This window comes from Podarcis erhardii, assembly GCF_964252035.2.
Source record: "Podarcis erhardii genome assembly, chromosome: 6".
Taxonomy (NCBI): Eukaryota; Metazoa; Chordata; class Lepidosauria; order Squamata; family Lacertidae; genus Podarcis; species Podarcis erhardii.
The window spans coordinates 30,099,961-30,126,935 of record NC_138510.1 but is presented as its reverse complement, the minus strand read 5'-3'; the positions used below and the strand labels follow the sequence as shown (position 1 = coordinate 30,126,935).

At 42.5% G+C, this 26,975-nt stretch overlaps 1 protein-coding gene across 1 annotated transcript in view; it reads right to left on the bottom strand.

The window, feature by feature from the left end:
- Positions 1–26,975, bottom strand: part of NECAB3 (N-terminal EF-hand calcium binding protein 3) — an 82,047-nt gene that overhangs the window by 51,233 nt on the left and 3,839 nt on the right. Inside the window, exon 2 of the mRNA XM_081866804.1 lies at positions 2,309–2,333. Coding sequence (XP_081722930.1) covers positions 2,309–2,333 — 25 coding nt within the window. The remainder of the gene's footprint in view (positions 1–2,308; positions 2,334–26,975) is intronic.

The window sequence follows — 26,975 nt, the reverse complement described above, 5'->3', positions numbered from 1 at the left end:
TGGCTCCCCGTCTGTGGAATGCTCTCCCCAGGGAAGTTCGCCTGGCGCCTTCATTATGCATCTGACTTGATCTACATCCTATACCCTTTTTAAAATGCTGGCTCTTTGGGGATGGGGGGTTTATTGGGTTGTTATTTTTGTTTTGATTTTATGTATTTGATAATTTATGTGAATTGCCCTGAGACTTTCGGGTATAGGGTGGTATAGAAATAAAATAAATAAAATGATGGCTCTGCTCTGCCTCCATGGCTGGAGGCAGTAATGATTCTGAATACCAGCTGCTGAAAACCACAGGAGGGGAGTGTGTTCCTGTATTCAGGTCTTGCTAGAGGGTTTACCACAGGAACTTGGGTAGCCAATGTGTGAACAGGATGCTGAACTAGATGGGTCACTGGCCTGATCCAGCAGGTATTTCTTAAGTGCTTACACTCCATTGAGCAGCTGCAGGTCATGTAGACACTGAAAACCAAAGAGTTCTTCATGTTTACTGACCACCACTGCCAAGTTGCATCTTGGAGGAAGTCCAGGTGCTCTACTGAAGTAAGACTTATGATTCTGAACCTGCACAGAGGCTTCTAGCAGCACATGCAGGTATGAACCAATCCACATTGGTGTGCAGGATACTAGGGGCCTGTCTACATACACATCATTGTCAGATCCATATTATCTCCTCCTTGGTCATATCTTGGCAGCGGTGGTTAGCCAATGCAGAGACCTTCTGCTTCTTTTCAGCTTGCCATTTCCTATGAATAAAGAAAGCTGCCCAAAGAATGGACTTATGAAACCAGGGTTAAAATCCAACCTTGGGTGCAATCTGAGTGAGCCAATACAGATTGGACTCAGTTTTCCACTTGTAAACGGGAAAACTTAAAATGGCCAGTGTTGTGAGAAAACAATTGCAAAACACTCTAAAAGTGGAACAAAAATGAAATGCCAAATGGACAAGTGTGCATAATAAAACAAAAAATATAAATAAATAATAAATTTCAGATCTGTTTCCTGGGAGTGACAGGAGTGTGAACACAGCAGCCACGGGGAGATATAAAGGTCAGAGCAGATAGCAGAATAGCAATGAAAGATCAGCATTAATAGATGGATTTGACCTAAGTAGGAAGAATGATTGACATGCAGGTTTGTATGACAAGGGCAAGGATGTATGGATATGGGAAATAATAGACAGCAATTGCCAAAGTGATAGACAGCAGAGGGCACAGGAATGTCAGAAACATCCAGGGATTAAATTGAACCATAGGCCACAGAGTGGGTCAGCAAGGCTATAGAAGAGCCTGGATGTATCCACTCACCCATGAGGCCTGGAGTTTGCTTATCTGCTGAAGAACTTGAAAACTAGACAACATTGGCCTTCATTTATCATAAAGTTTATAGCTCTCATGGTTGCTCAGAAATTATGAAAGCTAGAGTGGTGGAATGCAGGACTAGGAATGGGGAGAACCAGGTCCCAACTTCCACTCATCTGTTTTCCTGGTTGGCTTTCAAACATTAGAAGCAGGAAACTGGCTAGGAAGCTGGCTAAGCCTGTGGACAACAAAGGTTTGCTAAAGGGAAAACAGGAGATTGCAAAGAAGCTGAATGAATTACTTGTATCTGTCTTCAGCACAGAAGATGTAGGGCAGATCCCTGTTCCTTAACTAACTTTCTTGGGAACAGAGTCTGAGGAACTAAGGCAAAGAGTGGTGACAAGACACAGTTCTAGGACTTATTGACAAAACAAAAGCTGACAAGTTACTGGGTTTGGATAGCATCCACCCAAGAGTTCTTTAAGAATCCAAATTCAAAGCTGCTGTGCTTCTAACAAAAACAAATGTAGCTTGTCTCTAAGATCAGTCACCATAGCTGAGGCCTGGAAAGTGATCAATGCAGCATCAATTTTTTAAAAAATATATCCAGGAGGATTTGGAAATCACAGGCTGATTAGCTTAAGTTCTGTTCTGGGAAAACAGGTGGAAAGCTTTGTTAAAGATAAAATTACAAAGCATCTAGAAGAACAAGTCTTGCTGAAGAAAAACCAAAATGGCTTCCACAGATGTAAGTCTTTTCCAACTAATCTTTTAGAGTTCTTTGGGAGTGTCAACAAACATATAGATAGGGATGATCCACTAGATATTGTGTACCAGGGCTCTTAAAAAGATTCCACCAAAGATTCCTGAGTAAGCTTAGTGGTTGTGGGGTAAGAGGGTTTGGTTGCTCAAGCCTAGTCTTTGAGATGGACTAACGTTATATATTTAAATGACGAGACATAAATAAATAAAAAAGAAGGGCAAGGAAATCATGTGGGCAGGTCACTCACCGTTCTTGTCAGCTCGTCGAAAAACCTGAAAAGACAAAAATCACATTCAGCAACACAAACTTGGGTGGGAAATTCTTTTTGCACACATGTGTGTCTATAAAAATTAGTAACTCCTTCAACCAGCTCAATCCATATGCCAAGCCCTAATGAATTAAGCTCTAGTTACCAGGTATCTCCAGACATCAGCTTCTTTCTTGGTTTGTCACTGTAAAATACAGCAGGAAATGAGTGAAGTGCCCCAGAAAGAGGCAGATTCCTCTTCCATTGGTTCATTTGCACCAGTGTACACAGGGGGCAAAGAGGGGCAAAATCCCATTGTGTGCAAGCAAAAATCATTGAGCTGACAGGATGAGAGAAATGGATGTTGCAATCTCTCATACTGATAATGGGCTTCTCACTATAAAGCAATACCAGATTGTTGCAAATATTGAGAGTTATTGCAATCACTTGCATGCTTTGATTTTATACTACACACCCGCACCCCATTAGGTTTAGTTGAAAATATTTAGGTTTGATACTTGTTATTTAGCTGTGATTCCTGCATTGCAGGGACCTGGACTAGATGGCCCTTTGCGTCCCTTCCAGCTCTGCAATTATACAATTCTGTGATTCTATGATATGATTTCCCTTCTGTATTATTGCAGTTCAGGACTGGGCTAATTTGACCATAGATGGGAGTTCCGCTGTCAGTACAGACTGAGCCCACCCACTCCCCCACAGATATTGGGATGATAGACAGTTACACTAGCACAAATGTGGAACATGGCTCAGAAGGGCAAGAGCACTGTGTGTGCTGTGGTGAAGCATGTGGAGGATTTAATTTCATTGGAAGTAGCAGATTAGCAGGAGTAAAGGAACAGGGAAGAAAGCCGGAACTAATGGGCAACATTTATAGGCACCGGAGTTCCACATGTTCATCCAAGTTACTGCATCAATAACTGAGCTGTGGGGTATCATCACTGGTGTTATTTCAGCACCAATATATCCACTGTTTTGTTGCTGGGCATTCCTATGTCACACTGATTGTTTCTACTTAAACGGGGGGTGGGGTTGGGGGCGGCTCTGCCATGGGACAGTTCATCTTACAAAACCACAAAAATATGGCCTGGTGGCTAGAGGGATGGTTGGGAAAGAGTTTATAGTTGCAAATTCAGAGAGCTGTTTCTAGCCTTTACCGTATTTTTTGCTCTATAAGACTCACTTTTTCCCTCCTAAAAAGTAAGAGGAAATGTGTGTGCGTCTTATGGAGCGAATGCAGGCTGCATAGCTATCCCAGAAGCAAGAACAGCAAGAGGGATTGCTGCTTTCACTGCGCAGCGATTCCTCTTGCTGTTCTGGCTTCTGAGATTCAGAATATTTTTTTTCTTGTTTTCCTCCTCCAAAAACTAGGTGCGTCTTGTGGTCTGGTGCGTCTTATAGAGCAAAAAATACGGGTACTTTTCAAGGCCCCCACGGAGACTTGCCTGTGCTTTAGCATAAGGCATTCAGGAGCATCCTTTTGCTCCTTTACACTTTATAGGTAAGAGCGCACAAGGGAGCCTCACAAAAAAAAGAAAAACATAGACTTCATCTCTGCTACATTACAGCTCATGTCTTTAAATTTTCAGCAGCTTTAAACAAAAGAGGATTCAGCTTAAAATACATCCGAACAAAACTTTTAAGTGCATTGCCTTTTTCTGTCAAAGGGGAACACATCCCTGAATCTGACAGCAGGAAAGAAACGAGATTTCCCCATACATAAATGCCTTTAACAGGAAAATGTCCTATAGCATCTTAGAGGCTAACGGGCATACAGTTGCAAAGACTACAACTGACTTCATCAGAAACAAAAGTGATACCCTCATTTGGTAGGTAGGCATTAATAGATATAAAGACACACACTTTGTTCAGTTATGGTTTTTTCATGTTATATTATTGTAATCGGTAATGGCTGCCGGGGCAGCACAGGTTGGACTGTGTTCCTGTCCTGGCTTCACTGTGCATCACTGCTGGGAAACGGACAAGGTGGTGGGTAGTTTGGCATGGTGCGGGCACAGCATCAGGAACATTGGGTTGTCTCCGCAGCTGCGACACACCAAGCATCCCACTGCCTTTCCCCCCTCCTTCCCAGTAGCTGGTAGTATTGTGAAGAACAGAAAGCAACACCTGTACCATCAAACGCGACTGATTGCAATGATCTGGTTGGTTAAACAATAAAATAACATTCTCATAATACTGCCCCTTCTCACCCTTTGCACCTGTACCTGCCTCCTAGAACATCTGTACGATGCCACCACTCTTGCTTAGTTCAGACCCTTCTGGCCTCAACACAGAATAGGCTGAATGTTCTAAACTCACATCCAATTCATCCTTTCCTCAGTCTTCAACTTTATTCATAACTTTAATACAATTTAAGCAGCGGAGAAGCTGTAAATGCAGTCAATCAAGTTGCAGAAGAAGGATTGAATCTGGTAGAGATTTCAAAAAAATAAATAAAATAAAAATGGAATGGATTGAGTGAAAAGACCTTCAGCCTGCAATGCAAGGTTACACGTGAATTCTTAAAATGTGGATGGGGGGAGGGCACGCACAGGGTGCCCACCTCCAACATCCTCATGTATAATAATAATAATTTGTTATTTATACCCCGCCCATCTGGCTGGGTTTCCCCAGCCACTCTGGGCAGCTCCCAACAAAATATTTAAAATACATTAAAACATCAGTCATTAAAAACTTCCCTAAACAGGGCTGCCTTCAGATGTCTTCCCAAAGTCAGCTAGTTGTTTATTTCCTTGACACCTTGACAACTGATGGGAGGGCGTTCCACAGGGCAGGTGCCACAACCGAGAAGGCCCTCTGCCTGGTTCCCTGTAACCTCACATCTCGCAGGGAGGGAACCACCAGAAGGCCCTCAGAGCTGGATCTCAGTGTCCAGGCTGAACGATGGGGGTGAAGACACTCCTTCAGGTATACTGGGCTCAGGCTGTTTAGGGCTTTAAAGGTCAGCACCAACACTTTGAATTGTGCTTGGAAATGTACTGGGAGCCAATGTATGCCACTCCCCCACCCTGAGCAGTCTCCAAATGATCCGTGTTCAGTGGGGAAGGTTTGCAGGGGTCTATTATTCACACTCACTTGTTTTCGATATCTAGCAGAGTCCAATTATATATAAGAACAGAATAACTAATTCACAACAGCAGTCACTGGAGATATTATATATTTCTATTAGCATTTGCATTAATCTTTCTCTGAAGCTTTTGTGTGAAGTATGGTCACTTTCAGGTCCTATATCTGGAGAAGGGATGTGGGTGATGCTGTGGTCTCTACTGAGCCTCTTGGGCTTGCTGATCGGAAGGTCGGCAGTTCGAATCCCCGCGATGGGGTGAGCTCCCGTTGCTCTGTCCTAGCTTTTGCCAAACAAGCAGTTAGAAAGCATATCAGTGCAAGTAGGTAAATAAGTACCGCTGTGGCGGGAAGGTAAACAGCATTTCTGTGCGCTCTGGTTTCCGTCACGGTGTTCCATTGTGCCAGAAGCGGTTTAGTCATGCTGGCCACATGACACAGAAAGCTGTCTGTGGACAAACACCAGCTTCCTTGGCCTGAAGTGAGATGAGCACCACACCCCATAGTTGCCTTTGACTGGACCTAACCATCCAGGGGTTATTTACCTTACCTGACCTTATATCTGGTGACTCATTAAGTTGCAAACGTGAAAACGGGGAGGTGGAAGAATCTCTGGAGTCTTCCCAAATTCTTCTTTCCATGCCTCTTTATCACAATTTCACATCTAATGTTTCACTTTCTGCTGGGGGAGATGGTAGGAAGACCCAGACCACCAGCATAGGCAGCTACTGAGACAGTAAATTAAAATCCACTCTTCTACAGCACCTCATATAAATCTATCCTGCTGAGACAAGCTCCCTCTCATTAGCTGCTCTCATTCCCCACTTGCGAGGTCATACTAATATTTGAATTTGTCCCAGTTGCCAGAAGTATCTTCATGAAATTGTTTTTAAAATGATAAAAGCATTCAATACAGGAAGCCAATTTTCTGGGGAAATGAGGATCATGGAAGAATCCAGTTCTACATTTTGTGTGTGATACATGCTGCAATCTATAATGATCTCTTTTGTGACTGTCAGAAGAATGTGAATCATTAGAAGCAGGAATTTAAAAATAATTTGGTGGCTGGCTCTCCTCCCTCACTCTCACATCTTCAAAGCGGATGGACCATATCTCTCCACTTGCTGGTATGGACTGATATAATCAGGACACACTTGGCTTTCTTCAGTTGCACTGAAAAGATAGTAATGTATCATGCTCATTTGTAAAAAGCCGACACAGACACTGCAGTATTATAATGGACAAAGCTTCCAAGTTGCTTTTTTGCTGGTGAGCATTCAAGAGACTCAGTTTGCTGCACTGATGGACTTGTAGCCTGCAGAGTCATGGCTGTTCAGGGATGACTCACAAGAGCTGCCTTGGGGGTGTCCTGTAGCAGATCACCAGATAAGTGGTCTTCTCTTCTCTTCTCTTCTCTTCATTTATTATTTTTATTTCTTTATTGCTCTTAAAAAAACAGTATCAGTTTCACAACTCCATTTCCATGTGGGGCTATTACGATATCTTTATTGTCAAGACCTTGATGCAACAAAAGAGTTGCACTATGGGGACGTGGGAGGCAATCCCAGGTGTAGCAAGGCAGGGCTGTCTTAAGCATATGCGGCACCGGGGTGCAAAGATCCACCCGGCACCCCCCCCCCTTGGTTGCCCAGTCCCAGGCTCGCAGGAGGGCAGAGAAGCTTGCCATGGACTCAACTCTTGGGCCCCAGACTCTTGGCATGGCGCCCCTGAGAGCCCGGTACCCGGGTGCCCCCCACCCCTAGTGCCTATGGGTAAGACGGCCCTTTAGCAAGGTCCCAAGCCATGAGCTTTATAGGTTAGAACCATAACTTTTAACTGATCAAGAGGCAGTGAAGGTTTTAGTATTGGTGTAATATGTTTGTAATGCTCAGTTGCAGCTGGTACCACTATACTCTGCACTAAACTATGTTTCTGGGCTATCTGCAAAAGCAGCCCCACATACAACACGCTTTAGGAATGCAGATAGGAGGTTACCACAGTCAAATCCGTCAATTTCAGTTGCTCTTAGTTTCTTATCTTTCCAATCTTGACTTCTCTACATTTCTACATTAGTTTGTGATATATGTATCTTTAAGTCTTCCTGGAAATTCACCAGCATTCTATTGCAAATTTCTCCTAATATACACATTTGTGTATGGAATTAATATGTTATTTTTAGGAGTATAAGCATTCTTAGACACACTTTACTGTAGGATATGCATTTTTATACACATTATTTGGCTAGAGAAATGCATTGTAAAATTCAGAAAAGTGTGAATTTCAGAGGATGGCTGTTTCCCCCCAATTCATATAGTTTATCAGAAAGTGCAAAGTAGGTAAGTTCAGCTTTAAGTGTGAACTGGATCAAATCTAGCCTCCATCTCTTACAAGAATAGTAAGGCTATCCCCATTCAGATAGAGTCATAGTTGACATATTAGCCAGCTATTCCCTCCCAGCTAGAAGAAAAAGATCCAGAGTGGACAAGTTTACAAGTGGTCAAATTAACCCTTCCAAACACATTCTTGGGCCCTATCAGCTGAAGTTCATCCATCATCACAGGACCAGGCAGTGCTTTAGGACACCTTCACAGACTGACTGCCAAAACTACAGAATCAAAATTGTAGTGGATGCAAGTGGTTTTATCCTCAAAATGCTTTTGTTTCCTTCCTATGCTAGAACTTTTGTTAGGATCTTGACACTCATGAAGCGCTCCATTTCAAATGCCTTCTGATTGGTTTATTTAATTCAGAGTTAAAGACTTTTCCAGTCCAAGGAACAGCTCAGCACAACCTTTGAAGCTGCTGCAGGAAAATAAATCTGTTCTCATCTTGCCAGTGTTAGGTAATGGCTTCCTGGGGGAGACAACCAGCAATGCTATCTTAGCACAAAAATATCAATCTGCATTCTCAAAGAGTCCATTAGCCAGATTTAAGAGAGTTTTGCATCTAAATAAGGAAACTTTTTTATCCACTAGGGATCTTTCTAAGTTTTAGAAGAAAACATTCCCCATGCAAAATGAATTTCTCAGTGGGTTTGCTTCCTTGAGTGTTTATTTCTTAATGATTTGCTCTCAATATCTAAGGGATATGCTGTACAACTGCCTGGACCTACATGCCCTATGTGTGCAGGATTGAAATTTCCCTGTGGGGATCTATGAGAGTTGGGGTGTGCCTAGTAGAGTCACTATCCTTTCCCCCCTTTTTGAGAGTGGATGCCCAAGTTTGGTTAGTGTGGGTTACTATATCTACCATTCTACATGGTACCCAGCCATCTTTCCCTAATTTATACAAGTTAAATTTCTTGCATTTGGGGGCAAAGGCTGAGGAAGATGGAAAGGTAAAGGTAAAGGGACCCCTGACCATTAAGTCCAGTCGTGACCGACTCTGGGGTTGCGGTGCTCATCTCGCTTTACTGGCCGGGTCATGTGGCCAGCATGACTAAGCCGCTTCTGGCGAACCAGAGCAGCGCATGGAAACGCCGTTTACCTTCCCGCTGGAGCAGTACCTATTTATCTACTTGCACTTTGATGTGCTTTTGAACTGCTAGTTTGGCAGAAGCAGAGACCGAGCAACGGGAGCTCACCCCGTCGCGGGGATTTGAACCGCCGACCTTCTGATCAGCAAGTCCTAGGCTCTGTGGTTTAACCCACAGTGCCACTAATACACATACACTGCTATGTACATTAATCAATATTAACATGCCATGTAGTGCACACTCCAGTGAGTGGTAGAAACCCTGATTTGCAATCCTCAGTAACCAATCCCCTGTTTTGCTAGGTAAGGCTGGGAGAGTGTCCTCTCTGAACCCCTGAAGAGCCACTGCCAATCAGGGTCAAGAATACTGGGCTAAATAGACCAATGGTCTGACTCAATATAAGGCAGCTTCACCAGTTCCTATGACAATGACATCCCTCCCACCCAGCCCCAGCAGCATCTCTTTATACAAAAGGAAAAAAAACTATTAAAAAAGAGAGAGCACATAGGTTAGGTTACTGCTGAGAAAATTTATACAGCAAAGAGCAGATGGACCGTTTTCATCATATGCAATGAGAAGTGTGTGTGGAGCTTCCGCATCATTCCTTGGTACGAGAATAGCAGAGTGACACGCTGGTCGCATTTTCATTTGGGAAGTGTTAGAGGGTATGTGACAAGTGTAAGAGGGAGGCATGTACCTTTTGGTGCCCAAGTGACAAGTGAGCGTGGGTGGTAGATTGCAGTTCAATTATAGGAACTGTGAAGTGCGGGGTGGTGTGTGCGTGCAAGCACATGGTCAGGGCTGGCCTTACCGTTAGGCAGGGTGAGGTGACTGCTTCAGGCAGCTGATTTTGAGTGTCACGAAGCCGCAGCAAACTTTTAATTGTTTAATTTATTATTATTAAATGTTTCAGCCAGGGAAAGGGAGAGGCGCTTGTGGGATTTTCTGGCATAAGTTTATCTGGCCTTCGATACCATGCATCTTGTTGGGGGGGGGGTGCATTTTCTGCTCTGGCTCAGGCAGCAGAATACCTTGGGCTGGCCAAGCTCAGAAGCTACATTATGAACAAATAACAACTCTACAAGCAGAGGCTAGTAGCAGCCCACTGATAGGTGTCTCCTTCTCTTCCCCTGCTTCCTTGCAATCAAAACAACAGTAACAAACTCCTTTCCACCAAGCCCTTTCTTTCTCAGGTTCATTTCTTCTCCACTGCTCAACAAAGCCCCAGATCTGCTGATCTCTGGATATTTGCAAGATTGGTTTCTCACCAGTAATTATTACTCAGCACATTCCATTACCTAGTAGTGCATTTTGCAGCCGTTTGTGTGTTGGTGTTTAAATGAGAAACACAAAGTTTCAGGAAATTGCTCAGAGAGGCAACAACTGTTCATTACTGAAAGCGATATGAACGTTTTGAGTCTGAGGTCAAAAGTGTAGCTTTAATGTTGAGAAATATGGTTGGGAAACAGGGGGTAAGCGAATGGCACAAGAACACAGCACACAGCCGCCCTGTCCCCATGTTTGATCTTTTCAAAGCTTCCTTTCTCCTTTTGTGAAGAACCACGCAAAGAACTTCGTGGGACATCAGCTACTAAAACGTGCTTAGCAAGGAGAGGGTGCTAATAAGTGGGTCACTGCAGTTTCTGAGGTTTTAATGAGGTATGAATTGGTTGGGGATTCTTCAGTTACAGTTTTTTGGTGTATGAAAGTCTCTCCCCAGCCCCTTTTAGTTTAATACTTTCCCTGCTCTGTTATGCTTTTAGTCATGATCTGATCATTGTTGCATATATCTGCTCACTTAAAGCTCCTGTGATTTTAAAACTCTTAAATTCATTAGATAGTGCAGTCATTGAACAATTAACAAAGCCCATCCTGGATCATACACTTTTTTTTTTTTTAAGCAGAGATTCATAGCTGGAAACACATTTATTGGTGAGCGGCAGTGCTCACCTGACCTCCAATCAGCCATGTTATTGCTTAATGGGAGGCAGAGGGAGAGGACAAGGTGGTGGTCAGATCATTGTGTAGCAAATGGTGGGAGCATTGGATTGGCTCCACTAGTGCATTTGCACTAACCTTGCCACCGCCTTCCTCCTTCCCGTCCCAATCCCAGTAAGTAGCAGCAATGCATTAACTCCAAAGAAGAATGCTTCAAGAGGGGTGTTATGGCATGACTGCAATCAGGTGGTCAGGTGAGTCCTGTTAGCCCCATCATGACATCCACAAATGGACAAAGGTAGATATCACTGAGTGATGCCAAAGATAAAGAAGCTAATGCATTGCGCTGGAAAGAACATTGCCAGCATCTCCTTAACCACAACTCCCCCATAGCTGCTGAGGTCCTCTCACAAATTCTGCAAAAACAAATCAGAGATGAGCTTGCAGTATCGCTAAATCTGGGAGAGTTGTGTACAGCTATTAACCCACTGAAAAACAACAAAGCCAGCGGACCTGATGGGATACCTGCCAAAGTCTTCAAAGTGGGTGGAATTGAACTTACACAACAACTTCACAAGATCATTGGGGGAAAATCTGGGAGAGAGAGGAGATCCCAGCAGACTTTAGGGGTGCCAAAATTATGAATCTCTTTTTAAAAAGGTGATAGAATGGATTGCAGAAACTATAGATGCATCTCTATTCTTGCAAGGATCTTAACAAACTGTCTCCTAACTATATCCGAGGCTATATCCCAAAATGGTTTTCAACCTTCTAGGGGGACACTGGACATGATTTTCACAGCTTCAAGAAAAATGCAGAAAGCAAAACCAACCTGTATGAATGACATTTATTGACCTGATTAAGGCCTTTGACACTGTAAATCATAATGCCCTGTGGACTGTCCTTCTGAAAATCGGCTGCCCAGATAAATTTGTGAATATCATTCAGCTCCTCCATGATACTATGACAGCAACAATCGCAGATAACAGTGGCTCCCAAAGTGAACGATTCACAGTGGGATCAGGTGTTAAACAGGGTTGTGTTATCGCCCCAACTCTATTTATCATTTTCATTAGATATCATATATCGAACAGATGGAAAGCTCTTTCATCTGAGTAGACTGAAAGCAAAGAGTGAAGTTACCATAACTTCTGTCATAGAGCTTCAGTATGCTGATGACAACGTAGTGTCAGAGAATGACCTCCAAACCATCCTAAATATCTTTGCAGAAGCTTATGAAAAGCTTGGCCTATTGCTCAACATACAACAAGGACAAAACCACCCCTCTGCAGCACCACAAATCCAATTCAATGCTGTAACGTTGGAAAGTGTCAATCACTTCTCCTACCTGGGCAATTATCTTTCCACAAGGGCCAACATTGATGCTGAAATCCAGCATCACCTGAGCTCTGCAAGTAAAGCTTTCTCCCAATTGAAGTGTAGAGTGTTAAGGTGAGGACCGGGACGTTCAAGGGAAACCAAAATGCTTATTTACAAAGCTATTGTACTACCAACTTTACTGTACGCTTGTGAAACATGGACCACGTATAAACACCATCTCCAACTCATTGAAATATTCCATCAGTGGTGTCTCTGAAAAATTCTACATATTACTTGAGAAGACAGGCGAACTAATGCCAGTGTACTGGAAGAAGCAAAGATCACCAGTGTCGAAGCAATGATTCTTCAACATCAGCTTCATTGGACTGGTCATGTTGTTCGAATGCCTGATTATCGTATTCCAAAGCAACTACTGTATTCCAAACTTAAACATGGAAAGCATAATGCTGGTGGTCAGCAAAACAGGTTTAAAGACTCTCTCAAGGCAAAACAAAAAAAATGTAGGATAAACACTGACAATTGGGAAACACTGGCCTGCAAGAGCTCCAGTTGGAGAACAGCCTTTACCAAAGGTGTCATGGACTTTGAAGATGCTTGAACTCAGGACGAAAGGGAGAGATGAGCAAAGAGGAAGGCACATTTGGCAAACCCTCACCATGATCAACTCCTGCCCAGAAACCTATGTCCCCAATGTGGAAGGTCGTGTGGATCCAGAATTGCCCTCCACAGTCACTTATGGACTCACTGTTACCGTGTTCATGGAAGACAAGCTTACTCAGCTATGAGTGATCGCCAAAGAAGAAATAAGGTTGTTCAGAACCCACCTCTGAAATACCTGCCCCCTCCCTCCCAAGGAAGCTTGCTTGCCGCCAGCTCAGTTGCCATTGGGGCACAAAGTAAATACCTTTTTTAATTTTTCCAGGACTGTTGAAATTGCTTTTATCCTGCTGCTATCCTACTTTTTTATTGCTTTTGCAGTTTTAATTTGTTTCAAATTAGTTTCAACTATTTGCAGTTGTGCTAAAATGTGAGCCAGCCTGGGAATAGAAATACTGAAAGACAGGTTACAAATCTTTTAAATAAATTAGTGGACGATACAAGTCTACAATTTTCTCAGCGCCATCATTAGATTCAGCAATTTATTTTTGCTCTTTCATTGTTGTATATCTTTCTCCGACATTGCACTTCAATTGCCCTGCTGTTAATGCTGTTTGGTTAAAACTTTTCCCCTGTCGGTTTCTAGATTTAAGACTTACATTGTTCTAATAGGAAATGGGTTTAAAACAAACAAACAAACAAAACTAAACCAAACCACCTTGGGAGTCACTATAATTGTTATTCACTCATTTAGGCTGCAATCCTATGCCTACTTCTTGACAGTAAACCCCTCTGAAATCAACAGAAGTTACTTCTGAGTAGCTATGCATGAGATTGCACTATTAGGACACAATCCTAACCTCCTCCCACTGCCACCAGAGCTTTGTGGAGTGGCGGGGCCACTGTGGCATCTGCAGGGCATCCATGGCAGAAGGTGAGGGAGGCAAAGTGACTGGGCCCAATCTGGGTTTAATCACTGACACAGCTATCAGGCCTGAATCAGGTCCAATGACTTCACACAATGGCAGCAAGAATGGCTCAGGATCCAGCAGACCCCATGCCAGTTCAGCCATGTCACCCCTTCCCCACCTTCATCCGTCTGTATTTGGGCAGCTGGCAGGGGGCTGTGCTAGGCCTTGTGTTGTCTCTGGCAGTTGCAAGGCCTGGAGCGGCCTTCCAGGGGCTGTGCTAGGTGATTTTGGATTGTGTCCAGCGGCCACCAGGCCTGGCGTGGCCTTCCCATGGCTGCTCAGCCTCACGTTGTCTGGAGAAGCATCATCTCTTAAGCAGAAGGCCAAAGATGGCTAAGGTAAGAGAGGGGAGGGAAGAGGGGGTGAGCAGGCAGGTGAGGAAGGGATCAGCAGCAGGGAGGGGGCGAATGACTGAGATGCGGGATGGGGTATGTGTGCGCCCTGAATTTTTCTCACATAATGTTGGCGGGTATGTCATTTTCATTTTTAATTACGATTATTAAATATTTCAATACAGTTTGTCTTTTACTGCACACACACTATTACGACTAGTTTTCTCTGCCCCCCCCCCTCCAGCCCACCTACAAATATGTCCTCTTTTTTGCTGTTCGGAATATGGCAACCCTATTTCTGGTAGTTATAAACTTCTGTCCCCAGAGGGGTGGGGGTGGGGGTCTTGCATTTTGCTTCTCACTATAGTCGTTGAATTTTTTTTTATATTTTTTTAAGTATTCACAGAATATCTTCTGCAAAGCATATCTTCACTACAGACTTAAAAACTGGCCTTTAACTATGAAGTTAATTTCATCTAATGAAAGCCTGTGAATGTTAGTTCAGTTGTAGAGGTTGGAGGGAGAGGAATCTCTAAATACGAATTCTCAGCATTTTGCCAAACTAGAATTCCCAGAGTTATTTGCTGGCCAGCTGAAAACAATTTGTTACATAACATGGATAATATGCCTTTGCAGTGCAATCTGATGAACCCAGAAATAAGCCCCTACTGAGTTCAATGGAACTTAACAGTGCAATCTTAATCATGCATACTCTGAAGTCCTATTTAATAGGGCTTACTACAAGGTAATGCGGGCTAGGATCTCAGCCTTCCTTCCTAGTAAGTGTGCATAGGACTGCAGCTTCTGTGAATGCTTTTAAGAGGACCGTTATCTGATGAAGATTTGCTTTCCCTTGACTCTGGAACTTTCACAAGCTCAAAAGTGACCCAGACTTCGGTGCAATTCTCTTCAGTCTCTCAAATAACTCTCCTAGCACAAAAGTTCATTGCCCGAATGGTGATTCAACTTCCTTTGCAGGTAGCCGAATATGTAATAATGAATGCAAAAAAGGGAGTGTTTCATGCACTGAATTTGTTTTCTTCCTGTGTACAATTACTGCTCATCAGTTGTTTTTCTGCAAGAGCAGCTGTTGGCAGGGCAATAATAGTATCTTGCATTGTGTTGGCATTTCATATCCCCTGTGTGGGTACAGGGAGGTTGCAGACTGCAGGTGGGATGTATTATCCCTCATTTGCTAATATAAAACCCCTGTCTATTGTACACTGCCTGACTAGGCTGAAGTGTCCAAGAGCAACACATACACACACAAAAGGAAGCACTTACAGCTGTACATGGCAGAGAGATGGCATTTCCTTACAAACTCCCACTTGTCCTTTACATTCGCAGCACGCATCCTCTTATTAAATATGAATTGGCCTGACAGCTGCTCTTCCTTTTGATTCACAATCCTTGAAATAGCAAGGCTACTAGTCAAGGTTGCTGTGCTAAGAGCCTGAGCAACTTGTAGGAAAAGGCCCTCTGACCTACTTGCGCTGTAAATTTTTGAGGAAGCACCATCTGTCAAGGTAGGACAGACTGTTTGGTGGTTCCAGGGCTGTGAAGCAGGAAACATTGCCCAGTAAAGACTCTGCTCTACCACCTCTCCCATCCTGCTTGGCTAAATGAATTGCAGATTTAGGACGCAGCTACATGTATGGAAGTGAGAGCTGGACCAGAAAGAAAACTGATTGCTGAAGAATCGATGCTTTTGAATTATGGTGCTGAAGGAGACTCTTGAGAGTCCCATAGACTGCAAGAAGATCAAACGTATCCATTCTTAAGGAAATCAGCTCTGAGTGCTCACTGGAAGGACAGATCATGAAGTTGAGGCTCCAATACTTTGGCCACCTCATGAGAAGAGAAGACTCCCTGGAAAAGACCCTGATGTTGGGAAAGATGGAGGGCACAAGGAGAAGGAGACAACAGAGGACGAGATGGTTGGACAGTGTTCTTGAAGCTACCAGCATGAGTCTGACCAAACTGCGGGAGGCAGTGGAAGACAGGAGTGCCTGGCATGCTCTGGTCCATGAGGTCACGAAGAGTCGGACACGATTAAACGACTAAACAACAACATTTGTAAAGAAAAAGCGTTGTACAATCAAACCTCGGAAGTTGAACGTAATTCGTTCCGGAAGACAGTTCGACTTCTGAAACGTTCAACAACCAGAAACTGAAAGCGGAAACCTCAATACAATAGGGAAACTCAAAATGGAAGTCACGTAGTATGTTTTGCTTCCGAAAATTGTTTGAAAACTGCAATAGTTACTTCTGGGTTTTTGGCGTTCGGGAGCCGAAACGTTCCAAAACAGAGGTGTTTGGGAACCGAGGTTTGACTGTATATATGTTATAACACTGTGACACCAGATGGCACCTGTCTTTCGCCAACGTGATTTCCCATAATAAAGTTTACAATGTGTTTAACTGAAACAGTTTTTTGATGTGTCTAGATCTAGCCTTAGTCTCAAAGCTCCTCAGTGCCATTCAAACCATGAGACCTAGTGGATGAATGTAGTTACTTGCTCAACCTCATAAATCTATGAGAGATGCATTGTGCACTGCTGTGAGTGGTAGAAGTCGTGGTGGACTGTAGCATTGTCAAATTTTGGAAAAGACACATTTTCTGATTCTGTGCCAAGTGTTTGGAGTACTGCATGTATCAGACTATTGGGAAAAAGTTCCCCTTCTCATTTGCCTCTCATCTTTTACCGTTTCCCCTCTGACTAATTTCCAGTTGTGTTAGACTGGGTGACACAAGGAGAAAAAGAAAAGTTCAACAAGAAGGAAGCTGTCATGGCTTGAGTTAATGCAAGCATAAATTTCGACGTGTGAAATGATAACCTGCCATCCTATCTTATCTAGATTCCTCAGAACGAAGAATGCTAATAATAGCAATCTCAATTAGTACTATCTTGATGCCTAAGAATGGACAACTGAATGACAGCTGCAATCCTCTCTCTACAGCAGCCAGTGTTAGCCCCCTGGCTACACAATTAAATATTTGCACATAGTTGCAATATACTGTATTAGCTTTCCGTGTGATGATAAGAGCCAAGATTTTGCAGTAGCTTCTTTTAAAAAAGCAACAAGTTGCTAAATGTATTTCCTAAAAATTAACTTTTTCGTTTTCTGGGCCAGCCAATCAAAGCATTGGACTACTCTTGTTCGATCACCAGGTTGGGGGAGGGGCTGGGAATTCAGTCTGGTTCATATTTTGGAGTAAGCCTACCTAATCTGCACTTCCCAAAATAATATGCTGACTGAAACATAGCTATCCTTCAATTTTTTTCCTTCTGCATATTTTGTGCTGCATCTTGTCAGTCAAATAATGCGTGTCAAAATGTGTATGTTAAAAGTGTGCATAAAAAGACATAGTAGTGAAAATGCAAAAGTGCAACATATTAGGAGAAATTGCTTGCAAAAATGTGTACGTCAAGGCAATGCTGCACACACAAAAAATGTATTTTTTGGAGAAATTCATATTAAAATGCTGACAACTTTTATTTTACTAATAGAAGAGGCAAATTCATTTCACACAGAAAATTGTTTAATGATGTTCAGTGCCTTCAAACACAGCTATGGAAGGGGCTGTTTTGAACATAGGAGTAGCAAGGGGTGCTTAATCTTTCCGCTACCTGCTAGATATCTGCTCCATTTTTTTTTAAAAAAAATAGTTTTTATTAAAGATTTTCTTGGTTTACAAAAGTACATGCATTGTCTCTTTTTCAGGTTGTGATTTCTGCTCCAAGTTGACCCAAAAGCTGTTTTTCGGGATTCAAATCCCCCTTACAGGATTTCCAAGCAAACAGTGCTTCTGGAATGGGGACAATTTCAAGCACAAAAACAGGAGGCGGGGAAAGGTTTATTATTCACCCCTCGGCTTCTCTAGTCAAAATAGCCCCCTCACACAAGTAGCAATATACTGACAAGGTGAAGAAAAGCAGCTGCAGGAGGGGGCTATTTCGAGCTGAGAAGCAACAGGGGGAAGAGGTGATTAACCCTTTGTCCTCCTACTGCTTTTGGATTTGTCCCTAAGACCTAGAATTTCCGTTCTGACAGTGTTCATTCACTTGCCAACCGGTTAAGAAAACAGGCCCTGCCAAAATGCCCTTGGAAATTATTTGAAAAGTGCTGCTTCCCTGTCTAAGTTGGGTCAAATATTCTCATCTCATAGCTCCCTCCTGCTATTTCCCTTCCCAAGAAGCCAACGCGTCTCAGGGATGATGAGCTGGATTCTATTCAGCTCCCTTCATCGTCAGTGCAGCTGTTCAAAAGGCAGAATTATTGGTACAGATAATGGTGGATGAGTCAGTGAGAACCCAGCATGACTCTCTGTTCCTAGGCTCAGTTTGCCAAGTTAACAGCCAGAGAAAATCTTTAAGCAGTGCCCTGGGACAACACCATACAGAAAAGGCCTATGAGTGTGAGACACAGCACAGCAGAGGCTTGCAATATAAAAGATAAAAACTGCATATGTGGATATCATCCATTCATGTACTTTTAAAAACGGAAAAGATGCACATCTTTATTTAATTGTTTTAAAATTAAATCCTCATCACAAGCCCTTTTCAAAGTGTTTTTTTTTTTAAAGTTCAATGAATGTGCATTGGGGGGTGAATGGGGCACCAGTTCCATCCCACCCCAGCATTATTTTTGGAATGCCGCTGTGATTTATCCTCATGACCCTGGCACTCACTTTGCCATCTTTGAACTCTGAAGGAGGGACGTTGTTGGAAGTAGGTCTTGCTAAAATAAACAAACGTGCACATAAATACACGGGGAAAGGCACAAGGCACCTGGATCTCATTTTTCTTTCTACAAAACACCTTATGGATCTACAGTTTCTGTGTGCATATTTTCCAGGTGTCATAAATTATCTTGGACACAAGCTGCAGAACATCTAGTAATTTGAGAATCCCTTTTAAGAATTTGGCCTACAATATGCTATTACCCTAATGAGTTTCTGGCTGAGCAGAAGTGGGAATATTTTCCAAAGCCAGATATCATCTAGGGTTGACATTTGGCTTGTTTTAAGCAAAGCTGCCCAGCTTTTCTATCACCTGGCTAAGTTTTTATTTCCCAAGCTAATGTGATATCTAAATGAAAGTCAAACACATCCAGAGAAGCAGTGGGTGGTATCCAACTAAGTTTTACTCTGTGTAGCCCCAGTAAAATTAATGGACCCAAGTTAGTCATGTTCATTATTTTCAATAGGTTTTCTCTGAGTAGGACTGGCACTGGATTAAACCAAAACCACATTTCTAGGCTGAAAGGAGTCACTGTAACCTTAGAGGCAAGACTATGCTCATTCTTTGATAAAAGAAGCAAATGAATGTAAATAATACTCTAAGAGAAACTGAATTATGAGACCTGTATCAATTAATATATTTATATCAAATAACTAGCTATTGATGAGCTAGGCATTGTCCAGAACGTTCTAATCCTTTTGTGGGTGGAAAGTTGATATTTTTTAGGATGCTGCATTCTGGGCAATTTCTCTGCCTGCATAGCATAATCGCACATTGTGCACATTAGAGCTCTTTATACAGAAACCTTTCTCTTGCCCCCATTTTCTTTCTCACCTTCTACAGGGCAACCCTTCACATAAAACTGCCAGCACATTTGCAAAGCTAAGCAGGGTCCGGTATGGTTTCAAATTGGATGGGGAGGACCATGTGTGGAGATTCCTGCATTGCATGGGGTTGGAATAGATGACCCTCGACATCCCTTCTAACTCTAAAATTCCATAATTTTACATTCATTCCATACTCTGTTGCTGCAAGCTCCTGCTTTGCATTATCATTTTGAGTCTTTTTAGCTCACTTGTACCGAACACTTTTTTTAAAAAAAGAAAACCCTGAAAGCATTCAAAGACAGCAGCAGAAATATTCCATCTGTTGGCACCTTTCACATTTTTCTTGTAAAAGCGCAGGTTTCTTAGAACTACAAAGCAAACACTGGGGCCATCGAAAAAGGCTGACCTTAAAATGTAGCAATGATCAGAACAGCAATTCGATAAAGACAGAGCCTTACACCTGCACATTTGTTCTCTTTGCCTCTATGGCGCAGAGTACTAACAAAATCACCCTGAGCAGAGTGAACACAGTAAGGCAGAAACAAAAGGATTCATGCTGAGCACATTGGGACAGATATTCCCAAGGGCTCATTCACACCATGCTAGGTTAATGAGGTGGCAGAATTTCAAAATACAACAGCATCTTAGATATGCATGGGAAACCCAGGGTTTGTTTATTTCTTTGGCATCAGGTTTTTAATGGCATTATGCTAGCTGTTTGGAAACTATTTTGTTGCATAAAAGGAAGACGTTCAGCTTTCTTGTTAACAAAAAGAGCAGAAGCCAACCCAAACCTCTCTCGCCACCAAAGGAACACATGCGAATAGTAAAGAGAACCTGCACAAGCGACGCTGACACAAAACCCCACACGTACATTAAGTAAAATAAAAACATTGCCACCCGACTACCCACTCACCCACCCACCCACCCACCATGGCCCCTTCCACCTCTTCCCCCCTTTTCTCCCTAATGTAACACTAATGTCTCAACAAACAAAGCTGACCTGTAGAAAATGTAACTTGAAAAAAGAGACATTGCACATACTTCTGTAAACCAAGAAATGTTTAATAAAAAAAAAAAGTTAAAACAAAACAAAACAAAAAGAGCAGAACACATTTACAATGGCATTTAGCATTCACAGAATGTTTTTTTTCCTAGGTGCTCAAAGTGCTCATCACATATTGACTCCGTAACCCTTTCGACATCCCTGCAAAATAGGCTAGCGTTGTTATCCACCCCATATTGCAGAAAGAGTGGGTGGAAGGTTTGAGGCCAAAGGCTGTGCAATAAGTTCATGGCTGAGTTGAGAGTTTGGGCAAATCCTTGGGAGAGCATAGCTTTGTGAGGCTGTGAAAACAGTAACAGATAGGGAGGGGGCGACCTGTTCCATTTCGCAGCCTGGGGCAAAATGAGAAGGTGTCATCCCAGGACACCACCACCACCACCAAAGCCTCACTTTCCAGGGTCAGCTCTGGAGAAGTGTGGAGAAGCAGTGGCAGCGACAAGATCTCCTCACTTCTCCAGCAATCGTGACAGGGCTGGGTAGGGTGCATGTGGAGGAATTGCATGCACAAGACCATAAGATCCTGCTAGATAAGGCCAATGGGCCATCTAGTCCACCATCCTGTTCTCATATAGCCAACCAGATGTTTGTGGGAAGCACACAAGCGAGCCCTGAGAGCTCTGCCCATATGTACGGTAACTCCCAGGAACTGCCTCTGAATACTGCATGTGACTAAATGGGCTAAGAGAGAAAGGGCAGAGCACTCCACCCCTCCTCTGCATGCGGTATAAACAGGGTCCCTACAGGACACTTTGCTTGCTATTCTCTTGGTTTTGTGCTTATATTACACCGGTCCTTAAAGACCTACATTGGTTCCCAGTACATTTCTGAGCACAATTTGAAGTGTTGGCACTGACCTTTAAAGCCCTAAATGGCCTTGGCCCAGTATACCTGAAGGAGCGTCTCCACCCCCATTGTTCAGCCTGGACACTGAGATCCAGCTCTGAGGGCCTTCTGGTGGTTCCCTCCCTGCGAGAAGTGAGGTTACAGAGAACCAGGCAGAGGGCCTTCTCGGTTGTGGCACCCACCCTGTGGAACGCCCTCCCATCAAATGTCAAGGAAATAAACAACTAGCTGACATCTGAAGGAAGCCCTGTTTAGGGAAGCTTTTAATATTTAATGAATTATTATTTTTAATATTTTGCTGGAAACCACCTATTATTACTATTATTATTATTATTAAGTTTATTCCCTCAACTGGGCAAGGACCTGTGGGATAGAGGTAAATTCTTACCACAGTAGAAACCAATTGGACTGCTAGAAGAGGAATAATGTACTCCATCCTTTTTCTGGTATGTAGCTTCCAGCAAGCTAGTGATTTTATTTTATGTTTTGCAGCCTAGTAACTTCTGTGGACTATTAACCAGGATACTTTAATAGCTACGAAGAAGAGAGGACCTTTGACAGGTCTGGTTTTTCCTGACATTGTTTTTCCTGACATGATGGTAGAATTTTCACCTGTCTGGGGGCGGGCGGGGGGGTGGGGAAATCCTCCTGCAAAACAGGGGCTCTGAGCCATATTCAGTCTGGCATCCCATTCTGACCCACCTAGATTGCAAAACTGGCACAAAGAAGACCAGGATGCATTTTACACTCTGATAATGGTGGAGCTACAAGCACAATGTAGATCAGGTTTAAATAATACAGACACCTCTGCCTTTGTCCCCTGGCAACCCTGCTAACTCTTCTAAACCTTCCTGCTGCTTAGTAGTAACACCTGCTGCCAGCAATAAGGCTGTTTTTGTTTGCTATATATAATGTTCTCTACAAAGCAGCACAGATGCATCAGGGGATGACAGGCAGATGCTTCTGGGCATAAGGAGCATCTTGTCCACAATTATGGGAAAGTGCAGAGGAAGTTACCATGGAAGTGGCAAGGTCAAGTAGGATCAGGAAGGTAGCAACCACTAAGGAAAAAGTCCAAGGTACATTATCTTAAAAGTGAGTCACTCAGTATATTTCATCACCTGCCTCTAGGATTGTTGGCTGCAACCTTGAATGAGCTCTTGCACCTTTAACTATTGCATAGAAGAGAGAAATTTGCAGTGTGTTGCCCCACAACCCCATGGAGAAGTGCAATGATAAAAGAATCCATACCTGATGAGATTGTCTCTCTTTTACGCGGTTCTTAAAGAAACAGGCTCCTCAGGATTATGAGCTGGCAACTTTTCTTAGCTCAGTAAATGACAAACAGAGCTAAGAGATGATGGACCAAGCTGTCATCTGCACCCTGTTGAGCCAAATCTATTGTTTTAACATTTTATTAGCAGCTACTTTCAGTTTACCCCTTGGACTCTACAATAAAATTATTATTATTAATCAGAAGTAGAGTACAGGTGGGATGAGACAGGCATGGCATTGACACCTGAAAGTCTAGAGTTTGTAAACGACTTAAGACAGAGCATTTGATGTGTCAGACAGATTTAGATAAGACCCAGCTAGGTGCAAAAAGTATTTAACTTTGCACCTAGGATATCTGGAGTAAAGAAACCATAATGGCTGTTCCCCACATTTCTTTGCCCCCCCCCCAAATAAAATGTAGCAGTTACTCAGATCTGTCTCCAGGACTAAGAGGAACACACAGATCCATCGTGAGGCAGTGGGAGGAAATAATGAGAAATTTGGTAGTCTTTATATTACCAAAGCTGTAGATTAATTTTAGATGGTGTCCTAGTTAAAAGAGTGAACAGTGGTGTGATCTAGTGTCAAGTTCTGTTAAGAAGAGTAAGGTACTGCAAATTCTCAATTTGCTGCTTTGGACAAGATTTTCCCCATGCTCTACAACCATCTAGATGTCTTAAGATCACATTCCTGTCTTCTTATCCATTGACAACAAGACCATCAACACTATTGATCACACAGAAAGTCATGGCTTTCTCTTTGACTTTCCTCCCCTCCTTTGTACCCTCCCCCCCCCCCTGTCCATTATCAAATCATATTGCTCTCTATTACAAAAATACAGGCTTCCTCTTTGTCCCTTCAGATAAAACTCTGGCAAATGCCCTGATTGACTACTGCAATCTTATTGTCCCTAGTCTTCCAGCGTGTCAGTTTCATTCACATGCATCTATTCCTCACATTACCTGTTTTGTGCTTACACACCATAAGCAGTGATCTCTCTTTTGTTTGTTTCTTTTGGAATTTTAGATCTTGTTTGTCAATCAAATGATTTACCATGGCAGCTTGCAAGCAACAGATAATAATACAACCCCCCCCCCCAAATCACACACAGATAGACACACCTCTTAGTCTCCTGGCTATACAGTGTTCTAACAATGATTTCATAAATATATAGAATCGTAAATTCTATAAAGGTACCCTGGAAGCCATCTAGTCCATCCCCCTGCAATGCGGCAATAATTTGCATCATTCAAATAGACCAGGGTATATGTAAATATGTTAGCATCTAAACTATGAAAGGAGCAGCGGTCCTGACTTTGTGTTAGTCCCTTGGCTGTAGTACTAAACTTGGAGACCTGACTTATTTGCATGCATTGTTGGGCATATGTGTTGAGCCTTGCAAAGGAACTATACAATAAACATTCTCATTTCTGTCACACTTACAGAGCTCTTTACACATCAACATCTTCATCTCTGCCTTGTCAAACATATGTGCACACGTGTGCAAATGTGTCATATACCCATACAGAACATACATACACACACATACAAAAAAAAAAAAAACCAACCTTAGTCCAAAATGGTGGCTTTACTTTCCTAGAATGTCTTAACTCCTCAAATAGCAAATATAATTTGCATTATGGCAGGGAAGTTAGCCAAAATCCAAGATGTTCGGCACTAATTAGCAAGATAATTCTGTAGACTGATTAATTGCTACAAAGTAGAGTGCTTTCATTGTACAAGCTTCATTAACTATGTCTGAACCAAGCTGATGAGCTGTGGTGCAATCTAATGGCTCTGAGTATTTATTCTTCCTGTCAAATCTTCCCTTCTCCCACCCCATATCTCACCCACACTGGGAATGCCAAAGCTCTGCAGCATGCAATGCAATCCAGACTGGCCATTCCATCTTACCAAGGTCCTCCTACACACCTCACCCAGAATAATCCAGTGGCCTATATCCCTTCAGCAACCATATGGGGGTGGGCAGCTGTCCTGTATTTACACAAGACCATTTTCTATTTGAAGGACTGTTTGGTCCAAGTCTAGTTCAAAGATGAAGGGCTCTAAGGAGGAGCTTGGAGGTTGCCCATCAGCAGTTACCACCAGGGCAATAGACTCAGGAGACGCACAGGTCACCCTGTCAGTTTTCCCCACCACTACTGTGAGATGTATTGTAATTTTTATTTAAATTATAGTAATTTGCTTCTATACATATACATTAGGACCTGCAAATGTCATTTTCTCCTCTTTATGGTGATGCAGTTCATCTTTTTTTTGCTGAAGTGCAAACAGCCACCTTACTCTGTGTGCAGATTATTCTTCTCAGCAGATAAAAATAATGTTGCACACTAGAAGCAGGGGGGACAGCACACCATTGAATGCCCAAACACCTCGAGCTGGGAGGCTTGGTGCAAAGTAGGAGGCATGGCTACCTTTTTAGATGGTACCAGTCCCAGGGACTAGTGTTTTTAAACTCAAAGCATGGTCATCCCCTCTTGACTTCCCAGCTGGCACAGCTGCTCCTTTAAAAGTTGCATAGAAGGAGATGTCGCAGTAAATGAGGTAGTAGTAGTAGTAGTAGTAGTAATGAAATAATGAAATAAAATTTAATAATAATAATAATAATAATAATAATAATAATAATAATAATACAATTAAAAATAATAAATTGTTACCCATTCTTTTCTTTAAAAACACCCACTTAGAACTATATTTCTCCACATTTTAATGCACTATATTTGCATTGTTGCCAGGAAAAAAAAATCACATATGGTGACATTTACCACCTATCCCCACAATACCACTGGCACACAATGCCAGAAAGAATAAGAAGTGTTTGGACTTGATATTCCACCTTTCACTCCCCTTGAGGAGTCTCAAAGCAAACAATCTCCTTTCCCTCCCCCCCCCCACAACAAACACTCTGTGAGGTGAGTGAGGCTGAGAGATTTCAGAGAAGTGTGACTAGCCCAAGGTCACCCAGCAGCAGCATGTGGAGGAGCGGGAAAGCGAACCTGGTTCACCAGATTACGAGAAAACAAAGAAAGTGGCACAACAAAGCAAGGCTTCCCCTGCTCAGCTGTCAAAAATGGTATCTGGTATCTTAAGGCGATTGGGGGAAAGTTGCAACTGTATGGCCATACTGATGAAGGCTTGTTGGAGTCTTGTCTCCATGTTACTTTTTATCATAGTGAAGTTATCACAAAATGGTTTTGCTTCCATCACTTTCACCTGATGTCATGAGAAGACATCACTTGCTCTACTAGGAAACTCTGCTAATGATTGCCCATGGAATTGCAGCCGAAACAGAGTCACCGGGAAATAAGAGTTCATAGGCTATGGAGAAGCAGAAGGTTTGCAGAACTATGAAAATAAAACTATTTAGGAACCTCTCTTTAAAAAGAAAAACCCCAATAAGACAGAATCAAGTAGCATATAAATTAATAAATAATAACAATTAAAAATAATAAATTGTTACCCATTCTTTTCTTTTAAAACACCCACTTAGAACTATATTTCTCCACATTTTAATGCACCATATTTCAGGGCTAATTCTGGACCTACTTTGAATTATTATTCTTTGAGTCGAGCAAATATCTACATCATTTCCAACAGACGCTCCTAAGATTTATGGCCATTGTCATAAGTAAAATGGTTAATTACTGGATGATTTCATCCTCTCTTTTCGCTTACGCTGAGTATACCAATCCAGCTTCTATAAAAAAAGCAATTTTCCCTGGGGCAAACAATTGTTTACATGGCAACATGCTTATGATAGCATCTTTGCAGCAATTGGCACTTGATTTGTTAATTTAACTATATTTAAGGCTGTAAATCCTATACCCTCTTACCTGGGAGTAAGCCGCACTGAACTTGGACTTACCTCTGAGTAGACATGTAATAATAATGAGCTCTAGGCATTTCCAAAAGGCAATCTATTGTAGAATAAGATTTGTGCTTCATTACAGCACTGACACAACTAGGCTGAAATATTTGACTCCTTAAATTTTTATGAGCTTTGCTTTTGCACAGGAAGCTACAGGGCTTTTAGCTAGTGTCTGTATTGCATTGTAGGAATAGAGGATCAAACACAAAAGACCGTTTCGAATGCTTAAACTCCTTTAAATCAGAAGCCTTCTTCTCTGTGCCCAC